General features: G+C 57.0%; 2 protein-coding genes and 1 long non-coding RNA gene across 9 annotated transcripts; 2 read left to right on the forward strand and 1 right to left on the reverse strand.

Annotated features, from left to right (window-relative positions):
• The first annotated feature begins 668 nt into the window (after nt 1–668).
• Nucleotides 669–8,303, forward strand: LOC114704804 (solute carrier family 26 member 10). 4 transcript variants are annotated; one of them, XM_028886262.2, is made up of 18 exons: nt 669–1,047; nt 1,512–1,622; nt 2,438–2,595; nt 2,770–2,934; nt 3,179–3,331; nt 4,047–4,129; nt 4,275–4,422; nt 4,526–4,639; nt 5,871–5,948; nt 6,040–6,135; nt 6,583–6,689; nt 6,789–6,858; nt 6,943–7,059; nt 7,147–7,180; nt 7,260–7,342; nt 7,428–7,482; nt 7,593–7,699; nt 8,141–8,303. In XM_028886262.2, the coding sequence occupies exons 1-18, from the start codon at nt 699–701 to the stop codon at nt 8,177–8,179; spliced, it is 2,067 nt and encodes a 688-aa protein (XP_028742095.1). In that variant the 5' UTR covers nt 669–698; the 3' UTR covers nt 8,180–8,303. The 4 variants fall into 4 exon arrangements, with proteins under 4 accessions (XP_028742095.1, XP_028742092.1, XP_028742093.1 ...); XM_028886259.2 differs by having other exon boundaries at nt 7,150–7,180; XM_028886260.2 differs by lacking the exons at nt 7,260–7,342; nt 8,141–8,303 and having other exon boundaries at nt 7,593–7,684.
• A 73-nt stretch (nt 8,304–8,376) lies between these two features.
• B4galnt1 (beta-1,4-N-acetyl-galactosaminyltransferase 1) lies at nt 8,377–16,305 on the reverse strand. Of its 4 annotated transcripts, XM_028886268.2 has the most exons (11): nt 15,445–16,123; nt 14,744–14,962; nt 14,021–14,185; nt 13,817–13,923; nt 13,387–13,427; nt 13,063–13,243; nt 11,038–11,136; nt 10,721–10,911; nt 9,951–10,091; nt 9,546–9,786; nt 8,377–9,062 (listed from the first exon to the last, which is right to left on the reverse strand). In XM_028886268.2, the coding sequence occupies exons 2-11, from the start codon at nt 14,959–14,961 to the stop codon at nt 8,845–8,847; spliced, it is 1,602 nt and encodes a 533-aa protein (XP_028742101.1). In that variant the 5' UTR covers nt 14,962; nt 15,445–16,123; the 3' UTR covers nt 8,377–8,844. The 4 variants fall into 4 exon arrangements, 3 of the variants coding, with proteins under 3 accessions (XP_028742101.1, XP_028742100.1, XP_037052604.1); XM_028886267.2 differs by lacking the exon at nt 15,445–16,123 and having other exon boundaries at nt 14,744–15,212; XM_037196709.1 differs by lacking the exons at nt 8,377–9,062; nt 9,546–9,786 and having other exon boundaries at nt 9,957–10,078; nt 15,445–15,647.
• LOC119086183 lies at nt 14,910–17,090 on the forward strand. Its single transcript, XR_005089404.1, has 2 exons — nt 14,910–14,984; nt 16,299–17,090. It is a non-coding gene; the product is annotated as an uncharacterized LOC119086183 (long non-coding RNA).
• Nucleotides 17,091–18,152: the final 1,062 nt, after the last annotated feature.

Below are 18,152 nucleotides of genomic sequence, written 5' to 3' on the forward strand. Positions count from 1 at the left end.
TAAACGGGTACTGCTGAATGCCTGCTTTGAGAAGAAACCTGGATGTCAGGAACAGGATTTCAGGGCTTTGCGGCTCCTATAAAATAAAAATTTCAAATTAGTTCAATGTTTCCCCTAAACCAGGCCCAGCCACCCCTACCTAGCAGAGAGGTGGGTAGTTAGTTCTCTGTCCCTGTCCTTGTTCACTGGGTATTAGCTTATACGACTGCTTTCTTGTTATGAAACACCTGTCTTGGGGTAAGCTTGCCACATGGGGAATGGGATTTGGGTGGGGGATCCCAACTGGCAATGAGCTCTGTCCCCCCGTGGTGGGAGTATTGCAGGAAAAAGACCACTGACCCAAAGAAACCAGCTGTTGTTGCTCCAAGTGTAAATGAGGAAAGCCCCCCCCCCAATGAAGAGGTGAGGATCCCCGGAAGTGGCTGTGGGTCTCTTATCACTCTACCATTCCTCACAGCACGCCCCCGGGCTTCCAGGCAGTCAGATCCGGCTAAGGATGTCTGAGGAGGCGCCTAACAGGGACTTTTTCCACCCAAGCCTGACCCAAGGAGGTACTCTGGAGAGTACTCCCTGCAGGTCCGGATTGGACCCTGCCTTATGGAGGCGGGCTCAGGACTAGAGGGGGTGGGGGGTAGGGGTGGGGGACAGAGGGGTATTTAAGACCGAGAGATACTGCAGGGGGCCAAGGACAAAAAAAAATGAGTGGGCCACTCGTCTCCGGGCCCTGCTCAGGTCCGGAAGAGGTTTCTGAGCTGAAGTCTCCGCTGAGCTCTAGGTTCAGGGAACCTCTCACCCACGCTCGGTTCCAGGAGCTTTTCGGGGGCGCAGAGGAGCCGGAGCTACCCGCGGCGGCGGAGCCCTGCCTACCCTGGCTGTGCAGGCTGCGGAGGAGGCGAGCCTGGGGCTTCTGCTCTGGGCCGGGGGCGTGGCGCGTGCTGCTGGCACGGGTCCCCCCGCTGCGCTGGGTACCCCACTACCGCTGGCGAGCCTGGCTGCTAGGGGATGCTGTGGCCGGAGTGACCGTGGGCGTCGTGCACGTGCCCCAGGGTGAGAGGCCCCAGCGGCGGCCTGTTGGGGGTTCCAAGCTATGGGAGGTGTCCAGGGAGGAGCCCCGGGGAGCTGAGAGCGGAGCGGTAAGGTGGTGGGTGGGTTAGGAGAGTCCCTGCCGGGTCAGAGAAGGGGAATTTGAGGCTCAGTTTGGGAGGAGGACTGTGAGACTCCATCATGTTCCCCCCCCCCATTCCTCCTCCTCTGTGCAATCCTGTGAGACATCTAGGACTCTGTTCCACCTCAGAGAATCGAAGAGAGGCACAAAACCTGCCACCCAGGACGTGGGCAAGGATCTGTGACCTTGTCAGCCTCACGACCTCCCACTGAGGCCCATTAACCTCTCTGTTCCCTCAGAGTTAGAGTCCCTGATGCCAGCCCAAGAGTGTGGTGAAGGGCAGTACCTGGAGGCTATAGTCACCCCCCCAACACACACACGTGCCTTTCCTCCTACTTCCTCCTAGGCATGGCCTTTGCCCTCCTGACCTCGGTGCCCCCGGTCTTCGGACTCTACACTTCTTTCTTTCCGGTTCTCATCTACAGTCTGCTGGGCACCGGGAGACACCTGTCCACTGGTGAGCAGCCAGACTGCCCATGACTTCTCTTTAGGATGAAAATAGTCAGCCGGGCGGCGGGGGAGGGGGGCCGCACACCTTTAATCCCAGTACTCGGGAGGCAGAGGCAGGCGGATCTCTGTGAGTTCGAGGTCAGCCTGGGCTACAGAGCGAGCTCCAGGACAGGCACCAAAACTACACAGAGAAACCCTGTCTAGAAACAAAATGGTCGGGGGGTTGAGGCTAATGAGGGTGGGGAAATAGAGTCTCCCTGCATAGTCTTAGCTGGTCTGAGTCTACCCCAGAGACCAGATGGTCTCCAATCCAACTCAGAGATCTGTCTGCCTCTGCCTCCCTCTTGCCGGGTATTAAAGGCTGCTACTTGAAAGCTTTGGGTCTCTATTCCCCTCTGCCACTGTCCCTCACCTAATTGCTACCCCATTATATCCCCAACCCATCCCCACCCTCCCACCCTCCCAAGACTCGCTGATGTGGATACAGAGGCGGGAGTTTACACAGATCTCCTTGTCCCCTGTGAAATTTGCTTAAATTTGGCTTTGAAGGGAAAGAAGAGGTGCACAGTCCGCTGAGAGCCTGCGGGAGGGGGCGCTTTTTTTTGCCAGGGGGCGCACTCTTTTCCTCCCTGCCCACCGGTTCTCAGCTGCAGCACCAGCCCGGGACCCCGTGCACCTCTTCAGTGCACGCAGCAGCTAGCTTCTAAGAGGGTGTGGATCAGACAGCAGCACCCCGAGGCTCTAGAACTGCGGGAGTCCGGGCTGCTGCTCTGGCCCGGGCTGCACGGCTGCTAACCCTCTGCGTTTGGCCCCCGGCTGCAGGAACTTTCGCAGTCCTCAGCCTCATGACCGGCTCTGTGGTCGAGCGGCTGGTGCCCGAACCCCTGGCGGGGAACCTCAGCGGCGTTGAAAGGGAGCAATTGGAAGCCCGGAGGGTTGGGGCGGCAGCGGCTGTGGCCTTCGGGAGTGGGGCGCTGATGGTAAGGGAGGACCCAGGGCTGACCCCTAGGGGATGGATCCACCGAAGGGGACCGGAACAATTGGGCCTGAGGATGGGCGGGTGTGTGTGTGTGTGTGTGTGTGTGTGTGTGTGTGTGTGTGTTAGGAACAGGTCCCGAGCTGCAGATGTCCACCCCGCTCCACCTTCTCTGCAGCTGGCGATGTTCGCGCTGCAGCTCGGTGTCCTGTCCACCTTTCTCTCCGAGCCTGTGGTCAAGGCGCTGACCAGCGGGGCCGCGCTGCACGTGCTCGTGTCGCAGCTGCCCAGCCTCCTGGGATTGTCTCTCCCACGCCAGATCGGCTGCTTTTCTCTCTTCAAGGTGGGAGTGGGAGGAAAAAAAGAGGTTTCTAGAAGTCACGGGAAAAGGATAACTCGGGAGGGGAGGGGCGGAGGGCAGAGGGATGGCGCGCCCCGGGGAAGGAGGGGAAGGACGCACGGTGCTGCGGCGTGAGGGCGCAGGGGAGGGGCGAGCTTGGCTCGGGTCTGCTGGGCTGGTGCTGAGTCCGGCGGGGTCGGTTAACGCCGGCACCCGGCCTTTGCTCACGGTCCCTGCCTGCCTGCAGACGCTGGCCGCGGTGCTCACGGCCCTGGCCCGGAGCAGTCCTGCGGAACTGACCATCTCCGCGCTCAGCCTGGCGTTGCTAGTGCCGGTCAAGGAGCTGAACGTGCGGTTCCGGGACAGGTTACCCACTCCGATCCCAGGAGAAGTAGTCATGGTGAGGGCCACCCTAGGTCCCTGCCTGCCCCGTGCTGTGTCCCCCCCCCCCCCCCCCCATCTAACCCATCCAGTGGGATCTAGAGGCTACCGGATCCTTGTAGAATGCCCCCTTGTGGAGTGCACGGGAGTCACAAGCGAGACGTCTCGTGGACACCTGTGCTGCTTGTCCAAGCATCTTCCGGGAGGAGCAATCGACCCACCGGAACCGCCCACCTGTCCTGTCCCACTTCCCGGGTCCAGCCGACTCCTTTCTTCCCATCGCACGTTTTATTCTCTCCTCACGGGCCTCTCTCACCGTAATCCACTGTATCTTCCTTTCACTGCCCACCTAGGTAACTCTCTTCCTGTGTAAATAAATGTCAGAGCTTTCCACAGGTAATCCCGACGTGCTTAGATATGGTCCAGCTTCTCCGCTCAGAATGGCTCAAGTGTATCTTTTGGGTCCATCATTTCCAAAGGACCTCCTCTTAGATCCTCTGTCTCTGTCTCTCTGTCTCTCTTTGTCTCTCTCTGTCTCTCTCCAGGCAAACACTATGCCCCGTCCTTCATGGTAGGTGAGATATAATTGTTAGGCATCCATTCCAAACACTCCGTGGCCTCACCTGCTGAGACCACCCAGCCCCACACTGGGATTCCCTTTCCTCTCGAGCCTCTTCCAGACCCTTCCACAAGCCCCCCTCTCTTTCTGGGCCCTAATTTGCTATTTCCCTCAGGTGCTTCTGGCCACTCTGCTGTGCTTTGCCTCGTCCCTGGACACAAGATACAATGTCCAGGTGGTGGGACTATTGCCTGGAGGGTAAGAGAGAGAGAAGACGCCTCTCCCTTCTCCCTCCTCTCCCTCAGGACCGCCCTCCCCCGTCCTGCCCCATCCTATCTGCCCTTTCTGCTCGGTTTCCCCGGAGCACCCAGCCCATCCTTACTCCGGATCCTTCCCTCTCTAGATTTCCCCAGCCCCTCTTCCCCGCCCTGGATGAGCTGCCCAGGATACTGGCCGACGCGCTGCCCATCGCCTTGGTTACTTTCGCGGTGTCCACCTCCCTGGCCTCCATCTACGCAGACAAGTACAGCTACACGATTGACCCCAACCAGGTGTGAGTCTGGTTGAGGACGCCAGCCTTTCCCAGAGGGACCCCTTAGCCTTCCTCTCCCGAGCCCGTGTCTTCCTCCTCCTCACCCCATTGCGTTCCTCTAGGAGCTCCTGGCCCATGGTGTCTCCAACCTTGTCTCTTCTCTCTTCTCTTGTTTCCCCAACTCGGCCACACTGGCTACAACCAGCTTATTGGTGGACGCTGGTGGGAACACACAGGTAAGAGAGTCCTTGGGTGGGGAGAAAAGATGGGGTGCTCAGGCAGAGGAGACAACAGAGGATGGGGACAGAGGTGGATGCCCCAATAGCATCTACATACTAGAGGATGGGAACGAGAGAAGGGGTTATAAGGAGCGGGAGTAGACAGTAGTCAAGCCCCACAAGGACCTCTGTAGGCTGTAGGCACTGACTAAAGCTATGGTGCCTCCGATGAACTTGGGAGACAGAGGCAGGCAGATCTCTGTGAGTTCTAGGCCAGCCTAGACCAGCGCTGTCACACAGAGAAACCCTGTCCTGAAAAACCCAGTATATGGGCTGGAGAGATGGCTCAGTGGTCAAGAGCACTGGCTGCTCTTGCAGAGGTCCTGAGTTCAGTTCAGCAACCACATGGTGGCTCACAACCATCTGTAATGAGATCTGGTGCCCTCTTCTGGCCTGCAGGGATACATGCAGGCAGAACAGAGTACATACCATACATATATATAATAATTGAATGTTGTATTACATACCCAGAATTCCAGGCTGACTGAAGCAGGGGGAATCTGGGGCTCGAGGCTGTCTAGGGTACATCTGTGCTGGGGAGACGGCCTATGTGTGAGGACAGGAGTTCAAATCCCAGCTCCATGGGCATGGTGACCTGTCTTGAAGACAGAGATGGGGGATGGGGTGCCCTGGAGCAAGGGGACTAGCTAGGCTACCTGTAACAGCCAGATCTGGGTTCAACTGAGAGACCCTGCCTCAGTGTCAAATTCTACAAGAACCGGGACAGGGGTGTGTCGTCTCTGCACATACTTGTACTGCTACACACAGGCACACAAGCACACGCACACGCACACGATAAAATGCTGACCTTTTCCATAAGGACCTCTTAAAAAAAAAATTACACGTCACCCTTCCCCCAGTATTTTTTGTTTTCCTTACTTTGCTGGTACCCTGAGCAGATGGGTAGCCTGCTTGCCACACCATCAGCACCAAGAGGACCTTTTAAGATGGAGTTGGGCTGCAATGGCGAGGTTGACCTGCAGACGTCTGAGAGAGCTTTAACTGGGGGGGCGGGGCTAAGTGTGACTGGCAGAGCCTCAGGGAGTGGGTGAGCAGGACATGTATGTGCCAAAGGGTTGGGAGGAGGGAGACTCCTGAAGATGGGACAGGCTGGGCAGGGAGACCGGCTCCCATGGGTGGGGGTGGAGGAGGCTCTTCCTCCCGCTTGTCTGTCCTTCCTTCCCCGCAGCTGGCCGGCCTCTTCTCCTGCACAGTGGTTCTCTCCGTGCTCCTGTGGCTGGGGCCTTTCTTCTATTACCTGCCCAAGGTAGGGAGGGGAAGAGAGGCACCGTGCGCTCGGGTGGAACCGGCTGGAGCCCAGAGCCTCTGGACAAAGGCCCATCCTTCTCCGTCTCCAGGCTGTCCTGGCGTGCATCAACATCTCCAGCATGCGCCAGATGTTCTTCCAGATGCAGGAGCTGCCACAGCTCTGGCACATCAGCCGCGTGGACTTTGTGAGAAATGACTTTGCCCCAGGTTGCCACTCCCCAGCATCCCTGGCTTCTGCCCTGGACCGAAGCTGATCATTCTGGTCCTAAGTTCATTAATCCACACAACCTCCGACCCACAGACCTCACGCATATGTCAGGAAAGGGAAAGGTTGAGATTTGAGCTCATGGGACCAAGGGTTTGTTTGGGGGGCATTTTTTTTGGTGATTGTGAAGATTGAACCCAGAACCCCATGAATGTTAGCAGAGTTCCCTACCACTGAACTTCACCTCCAGTCCAGACCTCCCAACCCACACAGGGTCTGACATTATTGTAGCTAATGTGTACACTCTTAAGGAAGTCCTCCCCTTTCTTTCTCTGCCGCGCTTCCTTTCTCCTGGGTCATCCTTACTCATATTTGTCCTTGAACCTGTGTTTCTCCTGGGAAATCCACCCATATCCATGTCCTCCAGGCTGTGTGGATGGTCACCTGGGTGGCAGTAGTGACCCTGAATGTGGACCTGGGCCTGGCTGTGGGTGTGGTCGTCTCTATGATGACGGTGGTCTGCCGAACTCAGAGGTGAGCACAGAGACGGGGTACGGTTGAAATGAGATACTTTGGGGGCGACTACAGCCAGGCCAGGCTAGGCTCGGAATCTGACCCCAGTGTCTTCCCCAGGGTGCAGTGCCTGGCGCTTGGATTGGCTGAGGGGACTGAGCTCTACAGGCCGCTCAGAGAGAGCCACAAGGTGGGTGGGCACAGCCACAAGGTGGGTGGGCACAGCCACAGGAGGCAGTCATTTGCCAGGGCGTCTGACTCTCTCGCCCTTTAGCTCCTCCAGGTTCCGGGTCTCTGTATCCTGAGCTATCCCACCCCACTCTACTTTGCGACCCGTGGGCAGTTCCGCCATACCTTGGAGTGGCATCTGGGGTTCGGAGAAAGAAGCAAGGTGAGGGTTTGGGTCAAGGAGGTGTGGCCCTCTGGGATGGGGAGGCCTGGGATTGGAGGTGGTGACATTGTTTCCCTCTGTTTACAGCAGTCTCCAAAGCTGGGTGGTCTGCCTGACCCAGGTGAGTCGGGATGACAGAGAGGGAGGTTTGCCTGTGAACCGCAGAGGCGTCTGGGTGCTCCTGCCTTCTCCCATCTTAGGTGCCGAGCCCATCAGGGTGGTGATCCTAGACCTCAGCGGCATCAGCTTTGCAGATGCTGCGGGGGCCAGGGAAGTGGTGCAGGTGAGGGCGCAGGGAAGCTAAGGAAAAACTCCCTGTCACCCCACTCCCTTGATTTGGGTTTAACCCCTCTGTCTGGTTCCCGCAGCTCGCCAGGCGATGCCAGGATGCCGGGATCTGTCTCCTCCTGGCTCAGTGTAATGGTGTGTGGCATGAAGAATGGGGGGGGGGGGGGAGATGGGGGAGCAGGGATTGACTGGACACTTGGGGAGGGATTGGAGCCCCCCCAGCACCTGACACCTTTCCCACACAGCCCTGGTGCTGGAGACCTTGACCCGGGCTGGACTCCTGGATAGAATGACCCCGGAACAACTCTTTGTGAGTGTCCAGGACGCAGCCGCGCATGCGCTGGAGAGACTGGTAAGGGCGAGTAGCCTCAGGGGCAGGAGCCAGGAGGTGCTGGGCCAGGGTAAGGAGGAAGAGATGAAAATCTGGGACGAGGGGTTGGGAGAGAGGACTGAGGAAGACCAAGAGGGAAGTAGGGAGAAACTAACCAGTGGACTGGAGGGTGGGGGTGGGCATACCCTTAATCCCCCAGCACGTGGGAGGCAGAGGCAGGAGGATTTCTGTGAGTTTGAGGCCAGCTTGGTCTACATAGTGAGTTCTAGAACGGCCTGAGATACACAGAAAGACCCTGTCTCCAAACAAACAAACACACAAGTTAAGGAGTGTGGACCACCCTTCACCAACGGTGAAGACCTGCACTAAGGTCTCCTAAGGGCCAATTTGCTCCCAGAGCGCCGAGTCTCGGATACGGATGGTGGTAACCTAATATTCCTGAACTGCCCTTTTCTTCCCCAGAAGCCCACTGGCCCAAAGATCTGCACAGTATGGGTCTGACCGAGGTCACCCGGAGTGTGAGAGACCCCGACAGTATGTGTGTGAGGAAGGCCACGGCCCTTGAGCCCCCCGCCAAATGCAACCAATAAAATGAAGCTGAGACCCTCTGCCGCCCATGAAATGGGTCTAGGTGTCTGCATATCGTCCCCCTCCCCCAAGCCCCACCATTCATTCCCAAAGGACAGCAGAGACATGAGTAAAAAATGGCTTGCACCGTGTGTTCACCAGCTCCACAGAAACTCCAGCCACAGCGCTCTCTGTGGGGGTGGGGGGGTGTTGAAGCCGGCCCACACGGTGCTGGATCCGGAGCTGGGGTGGGGTTGCACATTGGGAGTTTCCCTGCCCCCTCAGGAGGTGAGAGTGTTTCCACTTGAGGGTCTTAGAGTCCTTCTGGGCTCTTTGGCACTTGGAAGGTAAATCCGCCCCCATTTCCCGCCCCATAGGAATGGGGTTGGGGGAGGACTTGGCACTGGCTGTGGGGGGAGGTTATGGCTCCATCAGGCCTCTGGTCACTCACGGAAAGGAAGGGTTGTCACCAGGACAAGCCCCTGCTAGGGATCAGGTCGGTAGAAAGGGAGGGTCAGGGGTCAGGGGTTGCTGGAAATGTCCTGGCGGGGGACAAGGAGGCAGGCCCAGCCTGACGGAGGGAAGGCCCAAGTCGGCCGTCACTCGGCGGTCATGCACTGAAGCCGGTGCTTGAAGAAGAGCAGACGATGCTTGGCCACCTGACTCTGGTCCTGGGATCCCGGGTAACGGTAGCGGGCGTACGTCTCAGCCCCCGCGTCCTTGGACACCCACGGCAGCTTCACCTTCGAGGCATGGTCCACAACCACGTCAGAGCAGGAGCCCACGCGGAGGGAACCGAGTCCGTCCAGGAAGAATTCTGGGGTGAGGGTGGGGGGGAAGAGCAGGCGGTTAAGGCTCCCGAGGGCGGCAAAGGCCGGCTCCCAGGGAGAACTGAAGCCCAGGGCTCGGAGGGCGGCGGTGCAAAGACTCGGTCACGAAGGACTCTTGTAAAGGGGAGCGCATTTCGATCAACCCCAGAGCCCCCTCCGCGGAGCGGGTCTGAACCTGGGGACGCCGCCCGCAGTGAGGGTGACCTTGGCGGTGGAGGGGAGGTCGAGGCCGACCTGCATCTGTGCCGTCTGAGGCGTAAACGCGATGTCAGGCAGAAGAAAGTGGAGGTTTCGGGTTTTTTTTTGTTTTTAGCTCAGATGCAGACCTCGGTAACACCCCAGTCCCCCAGAACTGCCCTAGCATCCGGGGGGGGGGGGGAGGGCGGTGGGCAGGTGCAGCCTCGCGGGGGCCCCGCCCAGAAGCCGCGCCAGGTCCTTCCCAGGCCTTGCCAGGAGGGGGCGCCACTCACCCAGGTGTGCCACCCGGTTGAGGCGCGGGTCAAAGCCCACCTCGCGCACTTTATCTGTGCGCGCCAGGAAGAAGTTGACCACGCCGTCGGTGACCACGCAGCTCGGAAAGCCAACGAGCTCGTGGTGGAAGCCGCGCTTTTGCCGGAGGCAGTCCCCGAGGCCCGGGGCGCCCGGCTCCACACTCAGCATCTGCCGGTAGGTGGTAGAGAAGCCCGAGATCTCCCGCACGGCGCCCCCAACCTGCCGGGAAGTGAGAGGATGCTCTTCCTGTCTGCGCCCCGTGCCCCACCCTGGCCCTACGTGCCCCGGCACCACAGGACCCAGGACTGTTCCCCCCCCCAGACCTGCTTCACCCCAGGAGGACCGGGCCGCTCTCCCGCCCCACCCGCCGCGCCCCTCCCTACCAGGTCCAGGGGCGTCCTCTCCAGCACGTCCACAAGCTTCTCCAGCCGCGTGCGCGCCGTGAAGACAAAGTCGTCGTCCACCCACAGCACGTATTTGGTGGTTACTTGGGACACCGCCAGGTTCCGACCTGCGAACCAACCCTAGGAGAGTTGGATTATGGTTGGGGAGTCTGTAGAAGCAGGAAAAGTCCGCCGTCTCTCTCCCTCTCCCCTGGCCCTCTAAACAGCCCGTGCCCCGCTAGCCATTTTTTTTTGGGGGGGGGGTGTTTCGAGACAGGATTTCTCTGTGTAGTTTTGGAGCCTGTCCTGTAACTCACTCTGTAGACCAGGCTGGCTTCGAACTCGCAGAGATCCGCCTGGCTCTGTCTCCCGAGTGCTGGGATTAAAGGCGTGCGCCACCACGGCCCGCCTCCTCTCTAGACTTTTGAGTACTTTCGGGTGACCAGAAACTAGTTTTGTTTTGAATCCGCAGGTTCCCACCTCTCTTCCTAAAGATCTTGAGTCTTTTGGGGAAGGGTCTTGAAATGCATTTAATTCCTGCGTGCCTCCTTCGATTGGTTCTAATTTTTATAGGTATGAAGCACCATTTCAAGAACGCAGAGCGAATAAGACAGGCAAGGTTCCTGACCCCAGGGTCCCTTACTATAGGCGCACACTTGTTTCTGAGGCAGGTGGTCCTTAATCACTACCCAGCAAGCTGCAGGAGTCTGAGGGCACGCCCCCTTCCCAGAGTCCCCTGGCGCCCCGGTTCAGCTCTGCAGGCTGCGCACCTTGCCGAAGGGCATGAGATAGTGCTCCACGTGGGGGTCGCTAACGCGCTCCGGTTTGTCGCTGTCGTCGGCGATGACAATGGTGACCGTGGGGTAAAAGCGTCGGATGCTGGCAATGAGCGCCCGCAGCCGATCATAACGAAGAAAGGTCTTGGTGGCTATGGTAACCAGAGCACTGATGTTGTACTGGGCTGAAAGCAAGACGCAGGGGTGGGAGCAGAAAGAAAAAAAGAAAAAAAAAATGGGAAGGAGAAGTGGAAACGCAGCCCCTCCCAGGGCCAACCCCTTCTTTATTTTCCTAATCCCGCGAGCCTCACCTCCCTGGGATAGAGATGAAGGCGGGTACAGCCGGGGCTGGGGGGGATGTCTTATGCGGATGGTGAAGACGGCTTCATGTCCCTTGGTGGAGAACCGGACTGGGAAGAGAGGACGTGCAATTGGGCCCTTAAGACTACAAGAACATTCGCTTTTCAGCGGACCAGGATTTAAATCCCTGTTCTGCATTCTGCCTTTCCAGACCTTGGTGGGCAAGAACATAGAGCTCTGACTTCCGTGGAACCTACGTTTTGTTGTTTTGTGGTGGTGGGAATTGAATTTAGAGCCTAAGGCATGCTCGGCAAGTACTCTGCCACCGAGCGAGGATGACCTTGAACTTCCTGCCTCTGCCTGATGAATGAGATTACAGGTGTTATTCCCTACAGGCGTCTCCCAGTGAGACACCAGCAGAGTTCTGTGCAATGCTGAGGACTGAACCCATGGTCTTGTGCATGCTAGACAAGCACGCTACCCACTGAGCTACATTTCCTGCCCAGAAACTGACAGTTTAGGAGGTGGGACAAAGACAATGGAACAGCTTCCTCCTTCCCCTCTTCCTCCTCTTCTTCTTTTTCCCTTTTTGGCTTCTGGAGACTGGGCCCTGCTTATGTAGCCCAGGCTGGTTTGGTACTTGCTTCATAGCCCAGGCTGGTTTCAACCCTGAGGCAATTCTCCAGCCTGCCTCAGATTCCCGAGTGCTGGGATTATAGGGGAGCGTTGCTGTGTCTAGGTAAAAGCTAACGTTTTTAAAAGTTAATCTTTACTAAGCATTTGCTACGTGCATATACATATATGCATACTATAAGGGTAGCATGGTCTACCCTGAACTCTCTACCCTCCCGCCGAGGCTTCCCAAGCACTAAGATGCAGGCATGGACCACTATACTTGGCTCTGTGCTACACAGCTGTAAAATCCTCTGTACGTTGGAGGTGGTGGCACACACACCTGTAATCCTGGGGGGATAGAAGCTTGAGGACCAGGAGTCAACAGTGAGTTTGAGGCCAGCCATAGCCACATGAAAGGAGATGGCTTCCACAACGAAACAAAAAAAATTGAAAATGTGTTCTAAATCGATGAAGCCACTTAATCCTCATGGTAACTCCATTACATAAATTCCTAGGACAGGAAACTTAGGCGCAGAAAAGGAAGTAATGTGGCAGGGCAGAGAAAGGTGTATAAGGCCAGAGGAAACAGGAACTCACTCTCTTTAGGCTGAGGATATCATAGAGGTAAGAACTAGTGGCTGGGGCTGGAGAGATGGCTCAGAGGTTAAGAGCACTGGCTGCTCTTCCAGAGGTCCTGAGTTCAATTCCCAGCACCCACATGGTGACTCACAACCATCTATAATGAGATCTGGTGCCCTCTTCTGGAGTGTAGGCATACACGCAGATAGAATACTGTATATATAATAAATAAATAAATCTTAAAAAAAAAAAAAAAGAACTAGTGGCTGGCTGCTCTTCTTCTCTGATCTTTCAGCTTTCACCCTGATATCTGGCTCTGGGTTTATTTTATTTTATTTTATTAAAATACCATCTAAGATTTGAACAACCAAAATAAATTGCCCATATTACACAACAACATTCTAGTTTTAGGTCAAATAAAAAGAAAAGTCTAGTTCTAGTTCTGGTACTGCTAAGTGAGGTAAGGAACGTTGCCTTAAGCAAAGAGGAGGCATTTGAGCCCAGATGCAGACGTTGGGAAAGAGCCAGCTGTGACAAAATCTTGGGGAAGAATGTTCCAGGCAGATGCAGAGGTCAGTCACTTCTTGGAGCCACAATGGTGGAATGATGGGCAGAAGCTGGGCCACGCCTGGGGCTCTGGTTTCCCTCTGGCCTGTTTTGGCCCCAGACACACAAAGGCTCCTTCTCCCGGCCCTGGCACGGCTGGCCCACTCGCTACATTCACCGCCGATCTCGCAATTCTAGCCACTGCTGGAGTGCCTCCCACACCCTCTATCATTTGCTCTCTAAAGATTCCCTGGGTTCTTTCTGTTCCTTCAGCCTCCCCTCCCCAGGCCTCGCACCTGTGTCCGCCGCGTTGGCCTGGTAGCTTCGGCTGCTGTAGGTGACCAGCTGCAGCTGCCGGTTGAGTCTATCCAGACCTGGGCTGGCAAGGGTGAGGTCTGTCTGTCCCTCTCCAGTGAGAGTCACCCCCGTCACTTCCCCTGCCACGTCCCAGGTGCCTAGGGAAGCAGTCAGGTTCACCTGGCCGGGGATTGAGAGAGAGCAGGGTTAGACCCCCCTACCTACCCACCTCTTGCCCCCCCTTTTTTGATCTCTGCCTCTCTCTGGGCGGGTCTGTCACCCTTCATGCCCACCCAGCCTCTTCCTTCGCTGTTTGCTCTCACCTGGTAGACTTCCTGAGCAGAAGCTTCCTGCAGACTTAGGCCTGGGAGGAAGGATGGGGAGCTGGGGTTACACAGGCTGCCCTGTATTCTTGATGGTTTACTCTCTCCTTCCCACCCTGTGGCCCACCGCACAGAACTTCATGCCCACCTCTCCTGGGGAGGCCTAGTACAGCGCACCCTAGAGGGACTGCTTTTTCAACTCCTTCCCATCAGAGAGATTTCTCCCGGGCCTTGTCCTGCCTATCTCTCTAGCCCTTGCTCAGCTACCAAAGAAGAGACTCCTCTTCACAAATGTCCCGGGTGTTCTGCAATTCCCGACAGAGTCTGTCCTCACCTCCCACCTCCTGAGCTCCCTTATCAGAGGTCTTCACCCCCGCCCCCATTTCTTTTCATCCAGCCCGGCTCACCCCCTAAGACCTTCCTTCTCTACCTGGCACCAAGATGCTCCGGAGGGGCTGGACCTCCACGCCCTGCAGGGGATACTGTAAGGGCGAGTTGGCCGGGGCTATGAGCAGCTGGTCGGCCAGGGATTGGCTCCTGCAGTAGAGAGGGAGGGACAATGGGGTCAGGAGGAGAGATCTCACTAACGACCCCCCACACACACCCACCCTCCCGAAGACTTTCTCACTGGCACCTTGCAAGGAAGGCCTGGTACTCCTGCTCCCGGGCGTCAGAGACAGCCCTCAGCTCGTCCGTGTCAAAGGCTTTCGTGAGGTCGACGGCTCGAACCTGTCTCTGGAATGGGAAGGCAAAGCTCCCTCCCCGGGATTCACAACTGCAGTTGTGATGAGCCAGCAGCCTGGAGTGAGGAGAAAGGGTCTTGAGAGCGAGGCTCCCCGGCTCCGGCTCCGTTTGCCTCACAAAACGCAAAGCACCCCCGCACTTGGATCCCTCAGCTCTTCCCATGTGGTGTCTTTCCCCTTAAACACTGCTCTTCAAATAGACCCCAAGGGGGGGGGGACCACAGACGAGAGGCTTATCCCTTGTATCTGGGCTTTATAGAGGTGTGGAGAAGGGCCAATTACTGAGACGTCGACCTAGCCGCCACTCAGGAACCCTTCCGTCATCTCAAGTCTAAGTCAAGAAGCAGGCAGTCTCTGGGGTGCTCCCCTGCCTGAACATCCTCCCACACCCCAATGGCGGTGACAAGGTTCAAGGAAGATAGATTTGCTGTCCCCCCCCCGTCCCCCTAGTTCAAGCCTCGGCAACCTTCTCCACCTCCCGCTTCACTGCACCCACCAGTCAGCAGCATCCAAGTCCAGCCCTGGAGGAAACAAAAGCTCCCAGGCAACCCCCCCCTCTTCCCCTCCAGCAAGCTCTGCTCTGCCGCCGCCACCTCGCCGCGATCAGCACTCACCCCACCACTTGCTCCTTGATCCTGACCGGGATGTGCGCGTAGCGGGGCTCAGGGGCAAGGTTCGGCAGATCGAGCCTCGGGGGACCTTGCGGGGGCGACCACAGAGCCAGAGGGTTCGGGAGGCTGGGCGCGTCTCGGGTGCTGGCGTACAGGAGCCCCAGCGAGGCGCAGGCGAGCAGCAGGACCAGCGCACAGAGGGCCCGGCGGCCCAGCCGCATCCTGAGAGAGGGGAGGATGAGAGGTGACCAGGGGCTGGGGGAAGGTGAGGCCTGGGTCTTTCCATTCCGCTGCCTCGGAGGGTGGCGCAGGTTTCCGAGGCCCCCCATCTCCGTTCGGCAGGGCGCACATCCCTTCCCTACGCTGGGGTCTCCGGGGCCTCCTTTCTTCCGCTTCTCTCTCACATCGGAGCTTCCGCACACACCGGAGGTCCGGCGTGGTGACACGCCACACCTTGGGCGCGTGGCCCCTGGGGACCCCACCCCCACCCCCACTCCCACGCGCCTTACCCGGGCTGGGGTGCTGCCGGGGGTGGGGGGGAACGGCTGCACACCTGGCCTGCCGGGGAAAGCATCGTATCGCGCCCGTGCCTGCGGGTGCCCGGGCCGAGGTGACCCTCGGGTGGCCTCGGTGCGCCACCGGGACGACGCGCGGGGGGCCGCTCCAGCCCACACCTTGGCCGCGGGGCGCTCGAGCGCACTGACCTGTCTAACGCTCCAAGGCCGCGGCAAGATCGCGGTCCGGGCGGCGCCCGGCTCTCCGCCCCGGCCGGGGGGTCCTCATGAGGCCGGGGACGGCCTGATGCGGGAGCCGGGCTGGAGCCTGACAGCGTAGGGGATCCGGCTCCTCCCGCCTGCGGACACCGGGGCTTTGTAGACCGAGGCGTGGGGGTGGCGCTGGACGTTTCCTGCCGGGGAGAACCGAATCGTAGATCTGCCGCGCCCCGGCCCCAGCAACAAAGCCGGGCAGCCCTGGCACCGAGTCGCGCTCGCAGGCAGCGGAGGGCGCCGGCCCCCGCCCCGGCTCGCACCACCGCAGCGCGGCTCCCGGGATGGATGCGGCAGAGGCTCCGGCTCTGCGCGGGGATGGCGAGCGCCGCGGCGCCTTCTGGCGGGCGCGGAGGAGATTGCTCGGGTCGGGAGCCCTGGCTGGAAGGTCCTTGTCTCTCTGGCCCTCATCCCTTGGCCCCCCAAACCGCTACGTCTCCGTAACGGTTCATGGTCCCCGTCATTTCCCCATTCGCTCTGAGTGTAGCCTAGGGACAACAATTGGGTACAGCAGGCCGGAGGTGGGGCCGTGTGTTCTAACCTCAAGGAAAACTTGAGTGGGTAGGATGGGATTAAGGAAACCAGACATCCCTGGAGATAAACACTGCCTACGTTAACAAAGATGGTCACCCCCCCCCCTCCGCCCCTCTTCTCCGAATTCCGAGCAACCAACTGAGGTAAGCCGTTATGCTCTGCCTGGCCTACCTCCCCCTAACTAACTGCTTCTTGGTACAGACTTGAAGGGGATCCTCGGGAAAGGGTCAGGCGAGAAGGGGTCCTTTCACATATAGGCCATAGGTGGACTCCTGACCCTGACCAGAATTAAAAGCCTACGGTTCTCAGAAGGATCGAAATTTCATGCAAAAACGGGGAGAACCTGATGAAAAAAATGTGCTGCAAACGGACGTTTCCTGTCCTGACCACACACACAATGTAAGATAGGGGACTCTTGAAAGAACCGTGTGTGTCTGCTGGGGAAAAATGGGAAATTCCACCCCTCTTAAACCAAAATTTCCAGATCAAAAGTTAAATGACAAAAACTTTAAAATAAATCAAGGACTTTTTTTTTTTATTACAGCTGGAAGCCCTCCCCTAAGCAAGCGGTAAAGGGAAATATCAACATACTGCCTATATAAAAAATACTTGATAGTCGTCTGGTGTGAGAACCAAAGTTATGTTTTGAGTTTTAATCACTGTGCCCAAGAGATCCATAAAACAAACAAACAAAATGCCTCTAACCTGTAAGTCCCTCACCCAAGGCCTGATACTCCCCAAGATGCTGGAGCCTGCTGTTTACGTGAGATAACAAGCCACATGTTTTCACTTCCCTAAACAAATTTGGTTGTCCACCCAACTGCGCAGGATGTGTTCGATCACTCCTAGACGAGAGGCACCTAGGAAGGGCCTCAGGATGTATGCTGGCCCCTGATTGGACGGAGGTGGGAAGTACAAAGCCTTGTGGGTTTGCCTGGACGATGTAGCTCGTGGCCATTTTCTGGGAACCCTGGAAATGGACCTGGTCAGAGTCTTATCATCCTGGCTAGGGTTTAATTAAAGCTTACTACAAATTTCAAAAAAAAAAACAAAAACAAAAAACTGTAGCGGTCTTATTCTCAACCAGTGGGAGTAACACAGGCTTAGTGGTCCATGCCTGTACTCCTAACACTGTGGCAGCAGAAGCGGGAGGATTAGCAAGTTGTTTTGGTCTGGGCCACATTAGGGAGACCTGTCAAAAAAAAAACAATACCTAGAGAAATGGTTCAGTGGTTTGCTGCCCCCTTCCGGTCTCCTCAGGTACAGACACATGTGGCGTACACTCACATAGATACACACACACACACACACACACACACACACACACACACACACACACGAGGGTAGAGGGTTAAGCTCAGTGATAGAATGTTTGTTCTTTTGAGATTTTTCATAGTTTCTCCCTACATATGAAAATCTCATAGAAAGCACACACATGTTCCTCATACATGTGCCTACATGTGCCTATGTTTATGTGTTGAAACAATTGGTTAGGCTGTGGAGGTTTGGACGAGGAATGCCTTCCATCAGTTCAGGTATTCGAACACTTGGTCTCCAGCTGATGACCCTGTCTGGGGAGGGGGTGCGGCTTCTGGGGAGGAAGCCCCTCACTGGGGGGTTTGTAGCCTCACCCCGTCTGCAGATCACATTCTGCTTCATTTTTCTTGGTTGAGGCGTGATCATCCCCCTGCTCCTGTTACCATGCCTACCCACCACAATGGACTCATATTTCCCAGAAGCCGCAAGCTCAAATAAGCCCTTTCTTAAGTCATTCTTAGTCATGGCATTTTATCACAGCAAGAGAAAAGTGGCAGGTACACTGGCTAACCCGGATTCAATAAGTCACTAAATGTCACCTTCGGGGCCGGCAAGGTAGTTCAGCCAGTAAAAGCACTTGCTACTCAGGTGTGATCATGTGAGTTAGATGTCCATGTTCTCTCTCTAATAAGTAATAAAAATAAACTCCTTGGTCAGTGTGGGTTCAAAGAATTTGTGACAATTTCTAATCCTCCATGATGACTAGTGACCAAAATCTATCTATCTCTCTCTCTCTCTCTCTCTCTCTCTCTCTCTCTCTCTCTCTGTTTTTTTGAGACAGGGTTTCTCTGTGT

The sequence above is a fragment of the Peromyscus leucopus genome, chromosome 18 (genome assembly GCF_004664715.2).
Source record: "Peromyscus leucopus breed LL Stock chromosome 18, UCI_PerLeu_2.1, whole genome shotgun sequence".
Taxonomy (NCBI): Eukaryota; Metazoa; Chordata; class Mammalia; order Rodentia; family Cricetidae; genus Peromyscus; species Peromyscus leucopus.